General features: G+C 48.2%; 1 protein-coding gene across 1 annotated transcript; it reads right to left on the reverse strand.

Moving 5' to 3' along the window:
- Positions 1–2746: 2746 nt before the first annotated feature.
- On the reverse strand, positions 2747–13271 carry BOLA3 (bolA family member 3). Its single transcript, XM_082852035.1, has 4 exons — positions 13164–13271; positions 10882–11005; positions 8678–8766; positions 2747–3285 (listed from the first exon to the last, which is right to left on the reverse strand). Exons 1-4 carry the CDS (start codon positions 13215–13217, stop codon positions 3220–3222), a joined length of 333 nt encoding a protein of 110 aa, XP_082708161.1. The 5' UTR covers positions 13218–13271; the 3' UTR covers positions 2747–3219.
- Positions 13272–19269: the final 5998 nt, after the last annotated feature.

Here is a 19269-nt window from a genome sequence, read left to right on the forward strand (position 1 = left end):
ACTGTGTATGTGTGTGTGTTTGACGGGGGGCGGGGGGGTACATTAAAAAGTTCTTGCCATATTTGGGAGCAGACATGTGAGGTGGTAGGACTGACACATTTCACTGGGTCTGAAGAGTCCTCTGGGGTGGGGGTGTGATGAAGCAGAGGCAAGAGTCCCAGTTTCTCTAGTGTCTCCACACTCCTATGAGGTCTTTTCTTCCTGTTCTCCCATTCACCTTTTCCTCCAGTTGAGAATTCCTGTTGTTTCGTCCCCAGTCTCTGCTTTGGAGAATAGAACCCCTACTTCTTTTGGCAGTTGTTCCTCCCTCCACTCCAAACCCGAGTCCAGAGAGAGGCTGCAGTGTACTGTGACTCCCGGACTCCAGGTAGCTCCTGATTCATGACAGGCTGATCAAAGGCCCTCCCTGGCATCCTTTGAAGTGGAAGTTGGAAGGACAGTCTGTCTTTCTCATGATCTGCACATTAAGATATAAAAATTAAGAGCTACTGGCAGTAGAGTCGGTTGTATACTGGCAGCATGTGGTGGACGCTGATTTACAGTAGGAGACAATAAAGCTGATCTGCAGAGAGAAGCAGACAGGAGAGGCAAGGAGCCCCAGTGGCGGTGGTGTTCCTGTTCCTGACATTTAGCTGTAACCCTGTCCTTTCTGAGGTTTGGCTGTTCAACCCTTCCTTCAATATGTGTAATCCCCAGTGTCCTCCTAGTAATGCACAAGTGTATCAGTTACCTATTGCTGCATAAACATTCACCCCGGAATTCCATGGCTGGAAACAACAAACATTTATTATCTCACAGTTTCTATTGGTCAGGAATTGAGGAGTAGCCTAGCTGAGTGGTTCCAGCTGTTTGCAGTCAAGGTGTCAGCTGGGGCTACAGTTTTCTGAAGGCTTGGCTGTGACACACTTGGAAGGATCCACTTCCAAGATGAATGGCTCTTGTCTTGGCAGAAGGCTCAGTTCTCTATGGGCTGCTGGCAGGCCTACTTCATTGGCTGTTGGTAAGAGACCTTGGCTCCTCACCACATGGACCTCTCCACAGGCTGCTTGAGTGTCCTCACAACATGGCAGCTACCTTCCCCCAGAGCAAGCAATCCAAGAGAGCAAGGAGGAAGCCACAGTGCCCTTTATGACCTAGTGTCTGAAGCTGCAGTCACTTCCACTTTAATCTGTTCTTTAGAAGCAGATCACTACGTCCAGCCCACCCTCAGGAGGAGGACACTTACGCTCCACACAAGTAATCAACATGTATCTAATTCTGTGGTCTTTCTGTTCTCACTGACCACTGCCTTCTTCTTGCCTCTGGGACTTGGGTGTTCCCTCACTATACCACCTAAAAGCTGTCCTGTGGGGTGTCTAGGTCTTTTGGAGGTGCCCTGGGCCCTCAGGAGTTGTTTTATCCTGTCTTTTCAAATCTGATACAACTTAGTGAATCTATTCCATGTAAAAGGCAGTTCTGCCTTGGCAGGACACCAATCCCTCCCCCAGACTGTGGGGTTAGAGAATAATTTTAAACCAAAAAATGAGGGCACTGTATGTGAACAGAATATTTAAAATTTGTGCTGCTCCAAAGCTCTGGGGCTTAAGGTTGTTTTACCTACATACTTTTATTTCTTAGGGAGGTAAGAGGGATCTTAAGAACTGATAGTGACCAGTGATTTCTCTGATGGTCAGTTCCATGAAACACAAAGGAGGCGTTTGAGGAAGGAGTGGATGGTCAACCTGCAATCGCTATGGCGACAGGTCATGTGGAGGACTGAGAGAGGCAGTGGATGTGATTTCTCATAAAGCTGTCCAGTGGAGAGATGGGAGCAGGAGGGCAGGAGCCACACTGTGAGGGGCGGGTGAACCCATCAGAGCTCTCGGTTGTAAGCAACAGATACTGACCAGGCCGATGTGAGCAGAAAAGAATTCAGTGAAAGGATATGGGGATAATCATAGAATTTCTGGGAACATTGATGAAGCAGCTTCTGAAAATGGGCCGGAGAGGAAAACTGGCCAGAGCCCAGATCATATTGCAGACACAGTGACTACCACCATGGACTCGAGACAGCGGCCTATAACACCGACACCTCCCAGAACACTGGACATTGCTGCCACAGCTGCCAAAATGGACACGCCACTGCCCCACTTCTCAGCGTCACTTGCTCCCAACGCAAAGTTCAAGGCAGATCCATCTGGCTGAGTCTAGATCATCTGCCTGTGCCGTGTTTGCCAAGGAGCTAGGAAAGCAAGCCTTTTTAGCTTCTGACACTGGAGGCGGGCTCAACCTCCCACCAAGATGCAAAGGGTGGGGGATCTTCAAACGTGAAGAAGACCCTGATCCAGGCAGCCCACACTCCTCAGAGTTCACTCCAGGAAGTAAGAAACTTGAGGGTCCAAGATCATTCTTGTAAGAAGTTTGGAAGGAAAGGGAAACAGAGTGGTGAACTAAGGGAAGAGCAAAACCAAAGGGTCTTTCCTTTTCTTTTTGGTAAAATTAAGGGACCTGAGCAGTTTCACAGAGGAGGAGAAACAAAGTTTCTTGACAAGACAAGGAAGCTGGCACCCCATTCTGCCTCTAGCATCAGGACAGAATTGTTCAAAGATAAGACCACTTTGAACAAAAGGACATGCTTCTGAAGCAAAGGGACTAAAAGCATTACTCATGACTGTTCAAAAATTTCATATAGTCTTTCTTGGTCTGCTTCTTATTAATTACATTATCCCCATATTAAGAATGTTGCCAGGACTTCCCTGGTGGCGCAGCAGATAAGACTTCTCGCTCCCAATGCAGGGGGCCCGGGTTCAATCCCTGGTTGGGGAACTAGATCCCACATGCATACCACAACTAAGAGTTCGCATGCCACAACTAAGGAGCCCTCAAGCTGCAACTAAGGTGCCCACGTGGCGCAACTAAGGAGCAGGTGAGCTACAACTAAGGAGCCCCTGTGCTGCAACTAAGACTCAGCACAAATAAATAAATAAATATTAAAAAAAAAAAAGAAGAATGTTGCCTAGCACAGAGCAGGATTAAATAAATATTTTTGTAATGAAAAAATTTTTAGTTGTCTGTTGCCTTTAATTAACATCTAAATAGATATCATATTCTTCTATAATTACAATATGGAAATGTCCATGAACAAAATAGATAAATTTTTTGTCATATGCCTAGGAAAGAATGGTGGCAATAAGATACATCCAAGGTTTCAGCAGCAACATCTACGCAGCCAAGGCGTGGTCAGTGTTTGGGGACAGAGGTAAATATCCGCAGTCCGTGCATACCTTTGATTTCTTCTTTTAGTGCCTAAGGAAGCAGAAGAGCATCATCATTGTTTTGTATTTGACACTGATTACAATAAGTCTCTATGGGAGTATTTTTATATAGCTCTATCTCTGTAGGAAACTTTGCACACACTTTCTTTAACAATGTTTCCTTTTTATTTTTGGAATCAGTATTTAAGCTGGCTCAAAAATCAAAAGGCATAAAAGGCATGCAGTAAAGTCTCCCTCCCACACCTGTCCCCCAGTTTCCACCTCCAAACCAAATAGAGAACTGTTGGTATTTTCATGTGCATCTTTGCAAGGATTTAAAAATGCATATTCAAACTAATATTAATATATATTCCATGCCAATACCTTTTTAAAACACAAATGATAGTATTTCAAACACAGTTCTGCACTCTCTTTTCCCCTAACACTGGGGATCTTTCCACATCAGGCACAAAGCATGCCCTCATTCTTTTTTGTATCAGCATAGCATTCCATTATATGTATCGTAACTTTTTAGCCTGTCCCCTAATGAAGAACTTTCAGGCTGTTTTTTATTTTGCTATTTTGAGCAAAGAACAGCTGTTCTTTAAAACCACACTGGGAGTCCCCTGGTGGTCTAGTGGTTAGGATTCCACGCTTTCACTGCAGAGGCCTGGGTTCAATCCCTGGTTGGGGAACTGAGATTCCACAAGCTGAGTAGCACAGCCAAAATTTTAAAAAATTACTTGAATAAAAGAAAATATATAGCTTCATGTAAAAAAAATTTTTTTTAAATAAAAAGATAAAACCACACTAATCAGCACCAATTCCCCAATTTTACTCTAAATCAGAAAATAAAATTGTAAATTACAAGATTTGTTTAAGGTTACAAATGATGTCAGGGCCCAAGTGTAAATGGGCAACCACAATCAAATAGATATTTAGCTCTTGCAGTACCAGGAGACACACTACAGGACCTGAATGAGGCATGAGAGTCTAAGTCCTTTTATACTAGGCCCAAGACATCACAGTGGGGTAGACATTTTTTTCCAGTCTATCCAGCAATCTCCCTTCTCCCTTTCCACTTTAATTGTGTACTGCTGGTGGGACTACCAGTTGACCTGTACTGAGGTAGCTATGTGCCCCTGGACCAGCCTGACTGGTCCAGGGGAGGCACATGACTCAAACTGGGCCAATCAGAGTCTTCCCTGGGATTTTTCAGTGTAGAGCCTTCTCTCTTGGTCACCACAGATATACCCTGTCTTATTGCACTTTGCTTTACTATATTTTGCAGATATTGTGTTTTTTCACAAACTAAAGGTTTGTGGCATCCCTGTATTATCAGATGATGATTAGAATTTTTTAGCAAAGTATTTTAAAATTAAGATATATAGTTTTTTATTTTTTAGACATATTGCTACTGCACACTTGATAGATACAATATAGTGTAAGCATAACTTTTATATACACTGGGAAACCAAAAAAATTCATGTGCTTGATTTATCCTCATGGTCTGGAACCAAGCCTGCAATATCCCTGAGGTATGCCTGCATACTGGAATATTGTCACTTGGAGGCAACTTGGAGTCCTGTTCCCCACCAAGAAGAGAAAGCCCATCTCCAGTAGGAGAAAATGAGGCCAACATACAGAAACTGGAAGCTCAGAAAAAGAGAATATGAAAGAACAAGCAGACGAACTTAAGACCCTGAATCTAGATAATTTCATTACATGGGCCAATTAATTACCTTTGTTTGCTAATGCTCGTTTTAACTTTGTCTCTGCCACTTACAACAAAGAGAATACTAACACATGCGGTCAAGTTTATTGAGTCAGAAGGATCCTTAGAGATAATCTAGTCCTATCTCCATCTTTGATAAAAAAAAGAAATAGAGTTTATCCCTTGTCCAAAGTCAGCACGTGAGTAACAGCAAGTGAGATAGAACCTGAACCCAGGGAATCCTGACATCTGGCCACCCCTGATGCCAGGAGCTGTGGTTGTGTTGGGAGCCAATGAGCTGCCCCACCATCTCCATATTCACAAATAAGCCCCTCAGCTCTGCAGATAAGCAGAAATGCCCCTGGAAAAAGCCTCATGTCACTGCTGCTAGAGGGAAACACAGCGCCCTGAGCCACATGCTCTCTGCTTTCTGCAGGCATGGAATGTTCCCTAGAGGCTGTCCCTGTGTCTCGGCCACAATTCTTAAAGCCTCTGTGGCTAGATGAGGGCCCAGTCACAGCTTCACATGAAAGACCCTGGACAGAGAAACCATCCAGGCTTTGATCCCTAAGCCCTGTGCACTTCCCCTTCCAGGGCCTTCTCCCCACTCTCTTGCAGCCCTCAGAGGGCTCCCCAACACAGGTCACAGGATCTTACAGCTACAGAGGGCCTTAGAGATCACTTGGGTCACTTTAAATAGGTCAGGAAACTGAGGCCCTAGTAGGGAAATGACTTGGCCAAAGTCCCACAGTTTATAAGATGTACAGTAGGTAAACATTTTTCAGCACCCACTATGCCCATGGCATTATACTGGGTGCTGGGGACACAAATGAAAAAGGCATGGGAAAATGATAAAAAAGGTAAGGAAAGTAACTCAAGCCCACAAGAAATGGATTCAGCACAGACTGTGATGGATGCTGCCAGACCACAAGCCAGCTCAGCGCTGCTGCGGGTACTGTTAGGAAGAAGCATTTGCTACCGCACTGGCCGTTTGTGCAGGAGGTAGCCCAGGAGCGGGACGGCCGGAGGTGCAGCAGGCACAGGGCCCAGGAGAGCAGGTGAGGAAAGGCTGGGAACCTGCTGCAATTCACCAGGAAAAGCCTGGCTTTGAGTCAGGCCCATGGAGGGGAGACTGAGGCCGACCACAAAGAGGATCAGAAATCCCAGATGAGGGTGGAACGGGCTCCATGGGCAACCAGGGTGCCCAGCGAAGGGTTCTGAGTAGGGGAGCAAGGGCAGAGGCACCCTTGGATGATGGACAACAGACAGGAAAGAGGGCAGAGAAAGGGAGAGGGCAACTGCTATTTACCAAACGCCCTTCCCATGCCAGCACAAGGCGGGCACGTGTGGCCAGCACCTCACGTGGTCTTCACCAACGAGGAATCTGAAGCTCTAGTCGCACTGTAACGTGCGGAGCTGGGATGGACCAGCTCGCCCGACACAGAGGGAACACGGCGCTTGCTCTCCTCTGTGTGGCTGCTCCCCAGGGCAGAGGCAGGATGGATGGGGAAGGAATCCTCATCATCCTGCCATCACTGGGGCCTGGCCCAAAGCATATGGCGGTGATGCCCTCTGCCACTGCCTCCTGCCTCACCCACCCCACGGCAAGCAGTGCTTGGCCCAGCAAAGCGGCTGCTATGGTAACCCAGGCAGTAGCTGCTCCAGGTTAAAAGTACACCAATGCCAGGAGGTGAATTCTCTGAAGTGGAAAGCCTTTCAGGCATTAAACATTTAATTTCTCTGTAAATCAATTAGAAAACCCAGGCCAGCTCTCCTTACTCTCTATAAACTCTCAACAAACACTGATTGAGCTGTTTTATGTACCAGGTCCTTTGTTAGGTGTTGGGGACACAGCAGTGAAGAAAACAGACCTGGGTTGTATAAGTGAATCACTCTGCTGTACACCTAAAACTAATACAACATTGTTAATAAACTATGCTCCCGTATAAAATAAAAATTACAAAAAAAAAAAAAGAAGAAAAGAAAAAGAAAACAGACCTGGACCTGGCCTGCATAGTCTGCTTCCAGGGCAATGACAGACAAACGAGCAAGGTTCTCCAGCAAGGACGGGGCCAGGGAAGGTACATGTTCAGTAGGGGCCCAAAGGAAACCTTGAGCCCAAGATGATGTAGGTGACATTCTCCCAAGCAGAGGAAAACTGCTGCCCCCTGAACTTGTGGCAGGTTCCTCACAGCATTTATAGGTAACAGTGATGATGATGGTGACAGCAGCTGACATTTATGAAGGACTTAGCATGTGTCAGATACTGTTCTCAGTGCTTTACATGACTTTACCACTAATCCTCAAAAGAGCCCTTTGAGGCAAATCCTATTACTCTCCCTGTTACAGATTAGGAAACTGAGGCACAGGGAGATTAAGTAACTTGCTCAAGGTCACACAGCAGAAAGTAGCAGAGCCCAGATTTGAAATGTGGGCAGTCCAACTCCAGAACCTGCATCCCTGTAACCATGGCTTCAGGCCAGGGGATGTGCTGTACTTAACAGCACCCCCAGGAGCCCAGTTGCACTAGGCAGCCTGAGTAGTTTTGATAACAAAGTCCTACCAGTTGGGGATGATCTGGGCCAGTTGGGTCTTCCCTGCCTTGTCTTCTACCTTGGCTCCAATCCCTGGGATCACATGGGGCTAGAAGTGCTTCTGGAGGACAGAAGTGGTTGCTGTTCCACCCCAGATTGCCCAGTCAGACCACCAGCACGCCTTAGGGCTGTATGTGCCCACATCCAAGTGAAGTTGGACTCCACGAGGAATCCAAAGATGGATCCAACAAGAAACCAGACCACAAAGGGCTCGCAGGGCCAAGGGATGGAGGCAGGGACCTAAGTTTCCAGGACACAAGCCAGAAAAGCCTGGAGTCAGGCGGTGGAGGGCATTCATTCCCTGCCAGGCAGGTGGGAAGACAGCATTTGAGCCTGGCAGAGGAGTGAGGGAGGGGCAGCCCAGGTAGGAGGTCTGATCTGGACAAAGGTCCAGATGCATGGAGAGACCAATGGGCAGGGCTCAGAGGTAGACTCTAGGCCAAGAAGGGTGGGGAAAGGCCTGGAAGAGCAGTCTGGAACACCTGGACTCGACTTTCATGACCAGAGCTGTGCTTTACAAAAGTTAAACTAGTTCACAAAGTGCAACTTTCCAGAATGATGTCAAACACACTGGCTGAACGGGGTGAGTTTATAGACATAGGCCCAAGGGTCAAGGCTGGAATAAATTCCAAGTAAAATAAGCATAGAAAATGAATACGTTGGGCCTTAGTCTGGTTTAATCTGATGTTCCGGACCCCTGCTGTTGTCACTGGGTCCAGGGCAGCTGGAGCAATTCTCAATCAGGCCATCCTTCAATTTATCCAATTTAGGACTACTTTAGTAGTCCTAAAAGAGGCTTTAAAAAATGTTCAAATCTACAAAAACATATATATTTTAGTACTCCTGTGTTTACAAATACTATTCAATATGCAACAATAACAGTACACAGTAAACATCGGTAGCACTATACAGGGAAATGCAAAATAACTATTGGGTGGCTTGTTTTCAATTTTGAATAAAATTCATATCTGCCTACAATCCAATCCCAGATAGTTTGTTTATGTTTTTCTCAGATCCTGAGTCCTGTTCACATGATTGTGGTATTGCATTATTCTTTCCTAGGACTGGTGGTACAATACCATCCCCACTTGCAGGCCCTTTCAGATGCGGAGACCAGTGGCAAGGCCTCTACTGACCTGATTTACCATCTGGTGCTGCTGGACAGTTCTCTTCTCCTTAAATTCTTCTGATTCAATTTGAATTTCATACATGGCCCCACAGCCTCCTGAAATAAATGTGATTTGAAAGTGTTTCAATTATTAAGTTACAGCAGCCACAGTTCCTTATGTCCTTGAAGTAAGTACCACACAATCCAAAGAAGGTCTGAATGTTATCATTCTGTAGAAAGTTGCTAAGATTGTTAGAGGATCATGGCTTACAATCTGACCATGTCCTCCTCCTGGCAGGCTGCCTCAATCCAAAACATGCTCTTCCTTTTGTAAGGCACTTGCACTGCCCAGAATTTTGCTTTTGGGGTAGGAAAGATAAGGCACAAAACATGTAAAGCCTAGGAAATGTAGGTTTTCCTACTATTTCCTTTTATTAAGCCAGCAAATGCCATGGAAGAAGGTGGGAGGGACTGAATTTCAGTGCTCCACCTCCCAAAGGACTAGCAATTGGTATTTTAAAAAATGCAAAAACACACTAAAATGTGATTCAAAAACCACGTGCAATACTATCCAAAATAAAAGGAACAAGGAAGCGTGAGAGACAGGGACACAGCATTACAATAAACAGTGAAAACATGCTGGTCACGGAGCTGGGCTCTCCAGCGCCCCTGCTCTACAAGCAGCATTAAGGGTTTCCCCCTGGGCTGCGGCAGGGAGTGGGTGGCTGTCTGGGGATGCTCTCAAGGCAGAGCTTGTGTGGACCCATCCACCCCCAACCCGAGCTTTGTCTCCACATGGCTGGAAAGCTAGTGCTGATGACTGATGATAATAAAATGTGCTGCTCCAGCATGACACAAAGCGGCAAGAAAGAACTCAATAGGCTTTGTTAAGCTTTTTTCATGGGTTCTAGGAGGCTAAGCTTTGGCTAAACCAAGGTTCCTAGCCTTGATCCCCTTTCTGCACTCTACCCAGGGCTGGGCAGAGTGAGACTGGAGGTCAAGTTCCAGCTCTCCCCTAACTGGGCCTGAGGCAGGTACAAGACTGGTGACATCAAGACCTCAGCACTGGGACTTCCCTGGTGGCACAGTGGTTAAGAATCCGCCTGCCAATGCAGGGGACACGGGTTCGAGCCCTGGTCCGGGAAGGTCCCACATGCCGCAGAGCAACTAAGCCTGTGCTCCACAACTACTGAGCCTGCGCTCTAGAGCCCACAAGCCACAACTACTGAAGCCCACGCGCCTAGAGCCCATGCTCCGCAACAGGAGAAGCCACCACAATGAGAAGCCCGCCCACTGCAACGAACAGTAGCCTGCGCTCGCCGCAACTAAAGAAAGCCCGCGCACAGCAATGAAGACCCAACGCGGCCAAAAATAAATTAAATTAAATAAATAAATTAAAAAAAAAAAAAAAAGACCTCAGCATTGCCCTGGGACCCCTGCAGAGGGCTCACCCAACCTACCATTCCAACAGATCTTTAGATGGGTTAATTTCCTATAGTGTCCAGAGTAAAACTACTTTCTAAACTTTCTCCCTGTCCTTGTAAATGTTATGTTCCCAGGGAAGCCAGTGAGCCCTCGAGCAATGCAGAGTGACAAAGACTGGGTCTGGGTGTGGGAGATGCCACCCCTGGCCAGCTCTTCCACATGTGTGTCTAGATAAAGGCCTTATCTTCCCCGTCTGGTGTGGGCAGAAGTTGATATCCCAGCCTGCTCCTAACTCACAGTCAGCCTGAACTTTGAGGTGCCAGCAGCCATCTGAGAAAGGCAGGGCCTGTCTGGGGCTGGTCACTGGGCTCAGGACAGAGTCTGCCCTGGGTTCTGGCTCTGCCACCTATGCCCTGTGAAGGGCTAGGCAGGTTCTTAGACCTCTCTGGGCTCGTCTTCCTGGAGTCTGTTCTAGCTCTGGCATTCTAGGGTGTCAGAAGAATGTGGGGAAATTAAAGTCTGGCTCATCTCAAAGTCAAATTAAAGGACCGGAGCCCCAGGGTGACTGAGAGAGACCTAAATCTGAGCTGCGCCAAGCTGGCAACCACAAGTCCTCGCAGCTCCCCACCAATGTTTCTGCATCCCCACCTCCACCCTTCCAGCGGGAGAGGCCAAGGTCTATGTGTCTAAAAGCCACATGTATTGAGAAGCCACTGATGGCGAGTTCCATTCAAGCCTCCTGCCCTCTACCCCTCCAGCGGGTAAAATCTTACCAAACTCTGTGGGAAAGATGAGAGAAAACCTTACCTGAAATGTCAGTGACTTTGATAGCTGTAGCTTGAGGAAATTTTTCTTTGAGAATTTGGGTCACTTTGAGCTCCCCCTCAGTCTGCGAGGCAAACATACGCTGGGCACAGTGGAGAAGAGGAAGCTGCCACAGAACAGAGGAGAGTCACTGTGCAGGCCCCCCCTGCCCTCCCCTGCAAGGCAGGGCCCTGAGCTAAGTCAGGGGGCCTGCATGGTGTCTGATGTCCATTTAAGCTCTCCAGGATGCAGAATAAACTTTTTTTGAGGGGGGAGTGGAGTTGTAAATAACTCACTTTGACTCTAGAGATAACAAGGGCCCCAACTTAATTCAACAAGTGTTTAACTTCTCATGATAGTGAGACACTAACATGATGACGGTTTAATAAGTGAGGCGCCTGAAGCACTAAGTAATATGCCAAGGTTGGATCCCTTAATAAGATGCAGAGTCAGGAGAGGCCGGGCAGCAGCCTGGCTCAGGCATGCCCTGCTTAGGCCAGCATGCCACTGACCATGTACTGATGGGGCCAAATGCCACCCACCCTTTAAGCCTGATTAACATTCTACATTCTCTCCAGTGGGGTGTAACCCTGTGACCTACTGCTCAATAAGCCAGCTACCCTTTGCAATTCTTACTGGGAGAAGAAACAGAATTCTATTAAAGGACCTGAAGTCAGAACATTTTTAGATTATTTACCACTGACAGTAACACTCCCCCCTCCCCCAATGGCTACCCTAAGGACCCAGTGCTCCTGATGGGAATGTGTCTCAACCCTTATGGATGAAAGAGCACAAAACCATGTCAGCAGCCCCTTGGCTGGGCTGAGCACATGCTGAAAAGGGAGACTGAAAATAGAGCATGGCAGGCCTTCAATGTCAGGCCAAAGATTTTGGACTTTGTTAGACAGGCTTCTTGGTGCCAAAGTAACAGTGCCTTTTGAAGTAAGTCAGGAAAGATTCCCAGATAATGGTATCATTACAAAGGGAGTAGTACCAGGCATCCCTAACTGGAGGAGGAAGGCGGGTGGAGGGAGCGCTGTTCATCAAGTGCTGGTGCTGAAGGTAACATCCCTTCACCTCCTCAGTCCTGCCCATCCTCAGGCCTTTTCTGACGGCCCAGAGCAGGGTCCTGGGTTATAGAACCTCAGAGCGCCTCCTTTAAAATGCCCTGTGCATTGACTCTTTCACCAACTGGTCTTAGAGGCCAAGACTGGGTCTGTCTTGTTAACGCAGTCTTCTAGAGCTCACCCAGGGCAGGCCCTCAGGAGGACTTGGGTTATGGATGAATGAGTGAATGAATGAATGAGCAGGGGTAGAACCACACGATTCAAGGCATATGTACTGGGCACCTGCAAAGAAGTCCTGATTCTAGCAGGCAACTGAAATGCAGGTCAGGAGAAAGATCTGGAGGGAGGCTGTCTGAGTGATGTATACAGGGACAGAATCTTAAGTTGTGGGCCTGGGTAAGACTGGGGGGCAGGGGGGAATGGGACCTCCTCTTGCCCTGGGGGGCAAAGGCAGAGGGTAGCCAGGTGGCACGCAGAAGCGGCAATCACTAAGGAGTGAGGGTGGTTAGCACTGCTGACTCCTTGGGAGAAGCCTTTTCCTCATCTCAGCTGATCTGCAGGCAGCGGCCTTTAAACCAGTAATCTACTGACAATATCCCCGGAAAGCCGACTGTCCACTCTGAAAGTCACCAGCAGAAGTGCCCTTCATGCTTGGGGGAAGCAGGTCCAAGAGGAGGAATGTGAGAGGAAAGCGAAAGAAGTGGATGAAGTGAGGAAAGAATGACTCAGAAACGGCGGAGAGAATATTAGCAGGGCGCGTGGTGAGTGCCCTCTGCTGGCTTCCTACCCCGGGAGTATGGGATTTCGGGAGGGTCAAGGTCACAGAAGCCAGGCGGACTTTCCGGAGCCCTGACCCAGCCAACAGTCCCCGGCACGCACGCCGCGACTCCGGGCTATGAGTCCCATGTCTTCGGCTCAGTAAATCAACATTGCTTTTTCCGTGCCCGCTGTATTATGACTACCTATTCCCCTCGGCCTCAACCCCCACTCCGTTCGGGAGCTCCCCCAGCACGCGCCGAGCCTGACACTTCTCCCAGTGCCCGTAGCCGGGCCCACTAAATGAACGAACCAACGAGGGAGTGAATAAGAGAAATGAAGGGCAGGCCCTGGGCCCAGCGCGCCTCCCTCGGTGGACCACTTCCGCGGCCGCGGCCGGCCCCGCGGTCCCAGCGCAGCTTCCGCCCAGGGGAGAGCAGCCCGGTTCCCGCCCGCGCTCACCCGACGGGTTCCGCGGAGCAAAGGCGCTGCCGCGGCCGGGCTCCACGCCGCCATGCCCGGCCGACGCGGCCCGCCGTCTGAGGTCGCCTTGTCGCCCAAAAGACGCGGAGCCTGCGTCCAGGGCCGCCGCCGCCACGGGCTAGGCCGCCCCCTGCCGTCCGGAGGCCGCGAGCCGCCCCCGCACGCCCCGCCCACACCGCCCCCCCACGCCCAGGGCCCTGCCTTCTGCCCTGGCTCTGGCCCGGCTTCCCCTGCCTCCCAAGGCTCTCCCCCAGCGGGTCCTTCCTCCTCTGCCTAGAAGCCGGTGCTAGGTGCTCGGTCCTGCAGGACTTTCCCTCGTCCCAAGGACCCTGGGGCCCTAGGTGGAACGCCTCCATTCCAACTCCCCACCCGAAAACTTGCTGCTAAACTGAGGAGCTTGGGTTTCTCCCTCCAGGAGGGAACCAGGAGAGGATTTTAAGCAGGGGAGTCGTTTTCAGATTCGCGTTTTAGAAAGATCACTCGCTCCTGCAAGGAGCGAGGACAGAAGGAGGCTGAAATTGGAGACGAGGACAGAAGTCCCAAGGCTATTGCAATGGTCCAAGTGAGACTTGAGGCCCGAACTACAGCAGCAGCAGCAGCAGCAGCAGGGATGGGAGGAGTGGACTGAGACACCTGGGAGGTGAATGGACTGGAGTGACCCGATTGGCGGATGAGGGGATGAAGGTAGCAGGGAGGACCCTCAGGGTTCTGGCTTGGACAATGAAATGAGTAGAGGAGAACTAGGTTTGGGGTGAAGGGGGTCGACTAACTCAGTTTTGGATTCGTCTGAGTCTAAGGTGCCTGCAGGACACGGCCCAGCAGAGATGCTGCTGGAAACACAGACTTTGGATTCTTCACAAAGCAGTGGAAACTGACACCATCAGGGACCGGTATTGATAGGGACTGAGTAAAGGAACAAAGTAGGTGATTAAATAGTTAATCCCACTGAGGAATCATAAGTAAATAAAAAAGTATAGAAGACCCCTGTAAGTTAACGATCACCCAAGAAAGTAGGTTTGCTTAATCACAAAACCAAGCAGGCTTGCCTAGCAACAAAACCATGCAACAGAAGCATGAGACATGCCCCAAAACAATAAAACAATGGTGTAATGAGACCCACATCCTACCCAGTAAGTTCAGGAAGTTGATGATGCCTAAGACATACTTCTCCTCACGCACTGAAAACAGTAATATAAGGAAAAGGTGACATTATACTGAAACCTGAGATGATTTATCACATTTACTATATGTTACTGCCTCTTTTTTTTGCGGTACGCTGGCCTCTCACTGTTGTGGCCTCTCCCGTTGCGGAGCACAGGCTCCGGATGCGCAGGCTCAGTGGCCATGGCTCACAGGCCCAGCTGCTCCCTGGCATGTGGGATCTTCCCGGACCGGGGCACGAACCTGTGTCCCCTGCATCGGCAGGCGGACTCTCAACCACTGCGCCACCAGGGAAGCCCTGTTACTGCCTTTTTGCTCATTTCCATTGTGCCACGGCAGCCCCAGTTTGACCATGTAGGGACAGGAAAACTCCCCCGCCTGACATGGAGGAGGAACTGATGACGGAAGCTTGACATCTACTGAAGAATGAGGAAGGTGGTGGTCTTCTCCCCATCCCCACTTCTCCTTTGATCACTGAACTGTAGCCCACTAAGCTCTCGGGGCAGCACCCTTCTTGCCGGTTGCTTGTAACCTCACAAGCATCCTATTCTAATAAATCACTTATCTATCACTTTGCCTCTTGCTGCATTCTTTCTGCGCTGAGCCATAAAGAACCAGAGCTCCTTGGAGCCCCGAGACACATTTCTGTGGTTTCAGTATGATTATCAGCAAATCTGCCCCACTGCTGGAATGCTTCAGATAGATATCAAAGCCAAAATTCAGCCAAGCCCTTTCTCTAGTAGGATATTTGCAGCACGTGGTCTGGTATACACTGAAGGATGTACCAGCTTTTTCGTATTGCTTTCTGGCTTATACAATCAACATGTTCGGTGTTGCACTTGGATGGGTTGTGCAAGCAGATAAGGTAGGAGGTCCCCGGAGAAAGAGAATCAGGCATGGCTTTCTTGACATGAGCCATTTCTGGCCTAAGTCATTTTGTGATCTAATCCTGGCCACAACACTTGCCCTTGAATAGGTCTCAGTAATTAATGATCTTAAGGAAATAAAAGAATGCAGGAACAAACGACTGTAACCCAGCAAGAGTAGCAACAATCGCAAAGATAATAAATCACTTATAAAGACTCCCAGTTCTGTTTCAACGGTAAGGATTAGCCTGGCACACACTCTTGAGTTGTTCTGCAGAATTCAAACACCATCCCCACCCGCCTTGAGAGCTCAGCCACCAGATCAACTGGAAGCTAAGAAATTATGTTGATCTTTCCTGACCCTTGTGACTTCAACTAAAACTTTGACTCTGTCAACCTGTGCCCCAATTCTAGACTGAATTCTCCTCTGCTCAAGCCCCTTCATGAATATGCATGTACCCTTAGCTTAAAACTTCTCCAGTTTTGCTCTTGGGGAGACACTGCTTTGGGAAAGATCCCCAGTGTTATTACTTGCTGCAATAAATCCTCCCTTCTCCTCCTCTTTGACTTGGTTGTGTCATTTGGCTTGACACCCACCAAGAGGCAAACCCAGGTGTGGGCTAACAGTTGGACGTGAGACAGGAGACATTTACAGACAGCCTTCTGTTTACACTTCCAGATAGAAGTAACAAAAGGAACAGGGTAAATAGCTAGACGTTGCCTCCAGTGGACACTTTAAGATAACAGTAATGGCAGGGGCAGAGAGGAGCTGAGCCCTGACCACATAAGAGACAAAGAGACCACATATTTCTCATCCTTGACGTCAAGGAGACCTTCCCGACTACACATAGTAGATGATGTCAACCTACCCATAGGCCTCTTCACTAGAAGCCATCTTGGCTAAGAGATGCACGCACACAGGGAGGACCCTGAGATAAACCAAATATGGACTCAGAGCCAGGCAATGCTAGATGATTGGCCAGAAGAAACCCGGAAGAAATGCCCCATATTAAGTGATTCAAACTACCACGAGGGCATGACTCTTCGAGTCCGCCTGTGTGTGTCTATTCACACATACTCTTTTTCCTCCTAATAAACACTTCATTTGTTTCACTACTTTCCATCTCCTTGTGGAAATTCATTTCTAAAAACCGACAGGCCAGGGCCTTGTCACTGGCCACTGTCTCTGGTGGTCTAGTGGGTAGGATTAAGCACTCTCACTGCCATGGCCTGACTTCAATCTCTGGCCAGGGAACCGAAATCTTGCTTCAAGCCACTGCAGGCCAAGGCCACCTGATATCAGATGAACCTACAGTTGTTGTTCAAAGTGATCAGCTAAAAGTATGCTCATTCGTTCTAGTATTAGGTGAATGACTCCTATTATTTTTATTATTATTATTTTTTTTTGCAGTACACGGCCCTCTCACTGCCGTGGCCTCTCCCGCTGCGGAGCACTGGCTCTGGATGCGCAGGCCAAGCGGCCATGGCTCACGGGCCCAGCTGCTCCGCGGAACGCGGGATCCTTCCAGACCGGGGCACAAACCCATGTCCCCCGCATCGGCAGGTGGACTCTCAACCACTGCACCACCAGGGAAGCCTGACTCCTTTTTCTTGCGGTACGCGGACTCTCACTGTTGTGGCCTCTCCCGTTGCAGAGCACAGGCTACGGACGCACAGGCCCAGCGGCCATGGCTCACGGGCCCAGCCGCCATGGCTCACGGGCCCAGCCGCTCCGCGGCATGTGGGATCCTTCCGGACCGGGGCACGAACCCGTGTCCCCTGCATCGGCAGGCGGACTCTCAACCACTGTGCCACCAGGGAAGCTCCGACTCCTATTATTAAAAAGAAAACCACAGGCCCCAAATGGGGTCACTTATGCCAGGCCACACCACCAAACTGGGGCTTAATACCTAACTTAATTAATTAAAGCTTTAGTATCCTCCTCTTACCCTCAGTTTTCCACACTGCTGTCAGAGCAATCTGAAACGAAAACTTGTCCATTTATTTGCTTACTTAAAATCCTTCAGAGTCATCACCTACAGGTAAAAATCCAAGTGCTTTCATATGATTTAACCCCTACCTACCTGTCCAACTGAAATATACCCTTCACTAATACTGGACTGCTTATACCTCCCTATGCAAACCATGCAACAATTCTGGTTATTTGGTAACTACCCTTTTTTTTTTTTTTTCGGTACACGGGCCTCTCACTGTTGTGGCCTCTTCCGTTGCAGAGCACAGGCTCCGGACACGCAGGGTCTGCAGCCATGGCTCACAGGCCCAGCCGCTCCACAGCATGTGGGATCTTCCCGGACCGGGGCACAAACCCGTGTCCCCTGCATTGGCAGGCAGACTCTCAACCACTGTGCCATAAGGGAAGCCCCTACCCATCTTTTGAGCCCCTACTCACCTCTGACTGCCCCACAGTAAACTAAACCATAACTTCTGCATAACTTTTACTACACAAAATAGCCCTTTAGAACTATCAATTTATGTATATGTCTGTTTTTCGCACTGGTCCATAAACTCCATGACAGGATCTTGCTTTAGTAACCTATGTCAAAGGCCCAGCATGGCATGGGACAAAAAGGGTATGCACGTGACTGACAGTGGTTTAACAATTCTAGCTCCACAGTATGAATCTGAACCTTTTTAGAAAAGGATTTTCAGAACAATCTCACGATCTTAGGCTTCCAAATTAGTTCCAACGTAACTTCACATAATTTTTTATAATAGAAGCAAATCAAAGGTCAGTTTTAGGACTTGGATGAAAAATGCAAAAGAAGAGGATTGGTGGCATAAAAAATAGAGTGAGGGACTTCCCTGGTGGTGCAGTGGCCAATGCAGGGGACACGGGTTTGAGCCCTGGTACAGGAAGATCCCACATGCCACAGAGCAACTAAGCCCATGCACCACAACTACTGAGCCCATGTGCCATGACTACTGAAACCCGCACGCCTAGAGCCCGTGCTCCGCCCCAAGAGAAGCCACTGCAATTAGAAGCCCACACACTGCAACGAAGAGTAGCCCCTGCTCACCGCAACTAAAGCCCGCATGCAGCAACGAAGACCCAATGCAGCCAAGAATAAATAAATTTATTTTTTTAAAAAAAGGCCAGTTTTACTTTATGATTAGAAGCATAATGCCTTTAGTCTCTAGAAATGGGTCTATCCCTTCTGCATTTACTCTTTTTGCCCTGAACTTGAGATTCTCTCCTCTTCACTTGTATCAGTCCATGATCACTCCCAGCTTTCATACTTATATCTGAGCTAACTGCAGAAAATTCCTTAAGTAGGATCTATTTGGATATATCTATTTTTTTTTACCTCATTGGAATGATTTTTTAATTGCAGTAATTTTATTTTACAGAGTCTCCTAGCACTCTTGAGTACACAGAACTTTTACAAATGCAAGCCAGAGAAGGAGACCCACCTCACTATGTATTCGAAGTCTGAGCTTTTGTGACATAGTCTAAAAAACACTGAAAAATTCCTAACATACCTCTCAACTGTCACCCCTTCAACAGACTGCTGTAAGGATTAAATGAGATAAACCTGCTAGAAGTCTCCCCTAAAACAGGTAGGTTCCTCTAAGGAAGTGATATTCAAAATGCTGGTCAGCCACAAGACAAAGAGGCCAGAATCTGAATCAATAATCTACTTCCTTCAGTTAGCAAATCTGCTATAAAAAAATGTCAGCTCAGCTAAACAGTATACTCACATTTCACTATAATGTAAGTATACTTACATTATAGTGAAAACTCCTCATCTTTTCACAGAACAGGAGCAAAAAGCTCACAGAACAGCAGCCTGTCCAAGCTTTTGGACCATCCAGGATTGTTCAACAATTTGCTATGAACTCTGAACCCCAAGTAAAATCCAGAAACTTTTTCCTAGCCCCTCTTGCAGCCAGAAGAGAGCTATGTGACCTAGGATCTGCCAATGAGAGTCACCATTTAAGCTTTTGATTAGGAAGAGACACGAAAGGAAGGAGGTGCTAGGTAAAATCCTTTATTCTGGTCAAGGCAGATGCATCTAGCTTTGGGGAGGAGGTAAGGC

Source organism: Leucopleurus acutus (genome assembly GCF_964270905.1).
Source record: "Leucopleurus acutus genome assembly, chromosome: 12".
Lineage (NCBI taxonomy): Eukaryota > Metazoa > Chordata > Mammalia > Artiodactyla > Delphinidae > Leucopleurus > Leucopleurus acutus.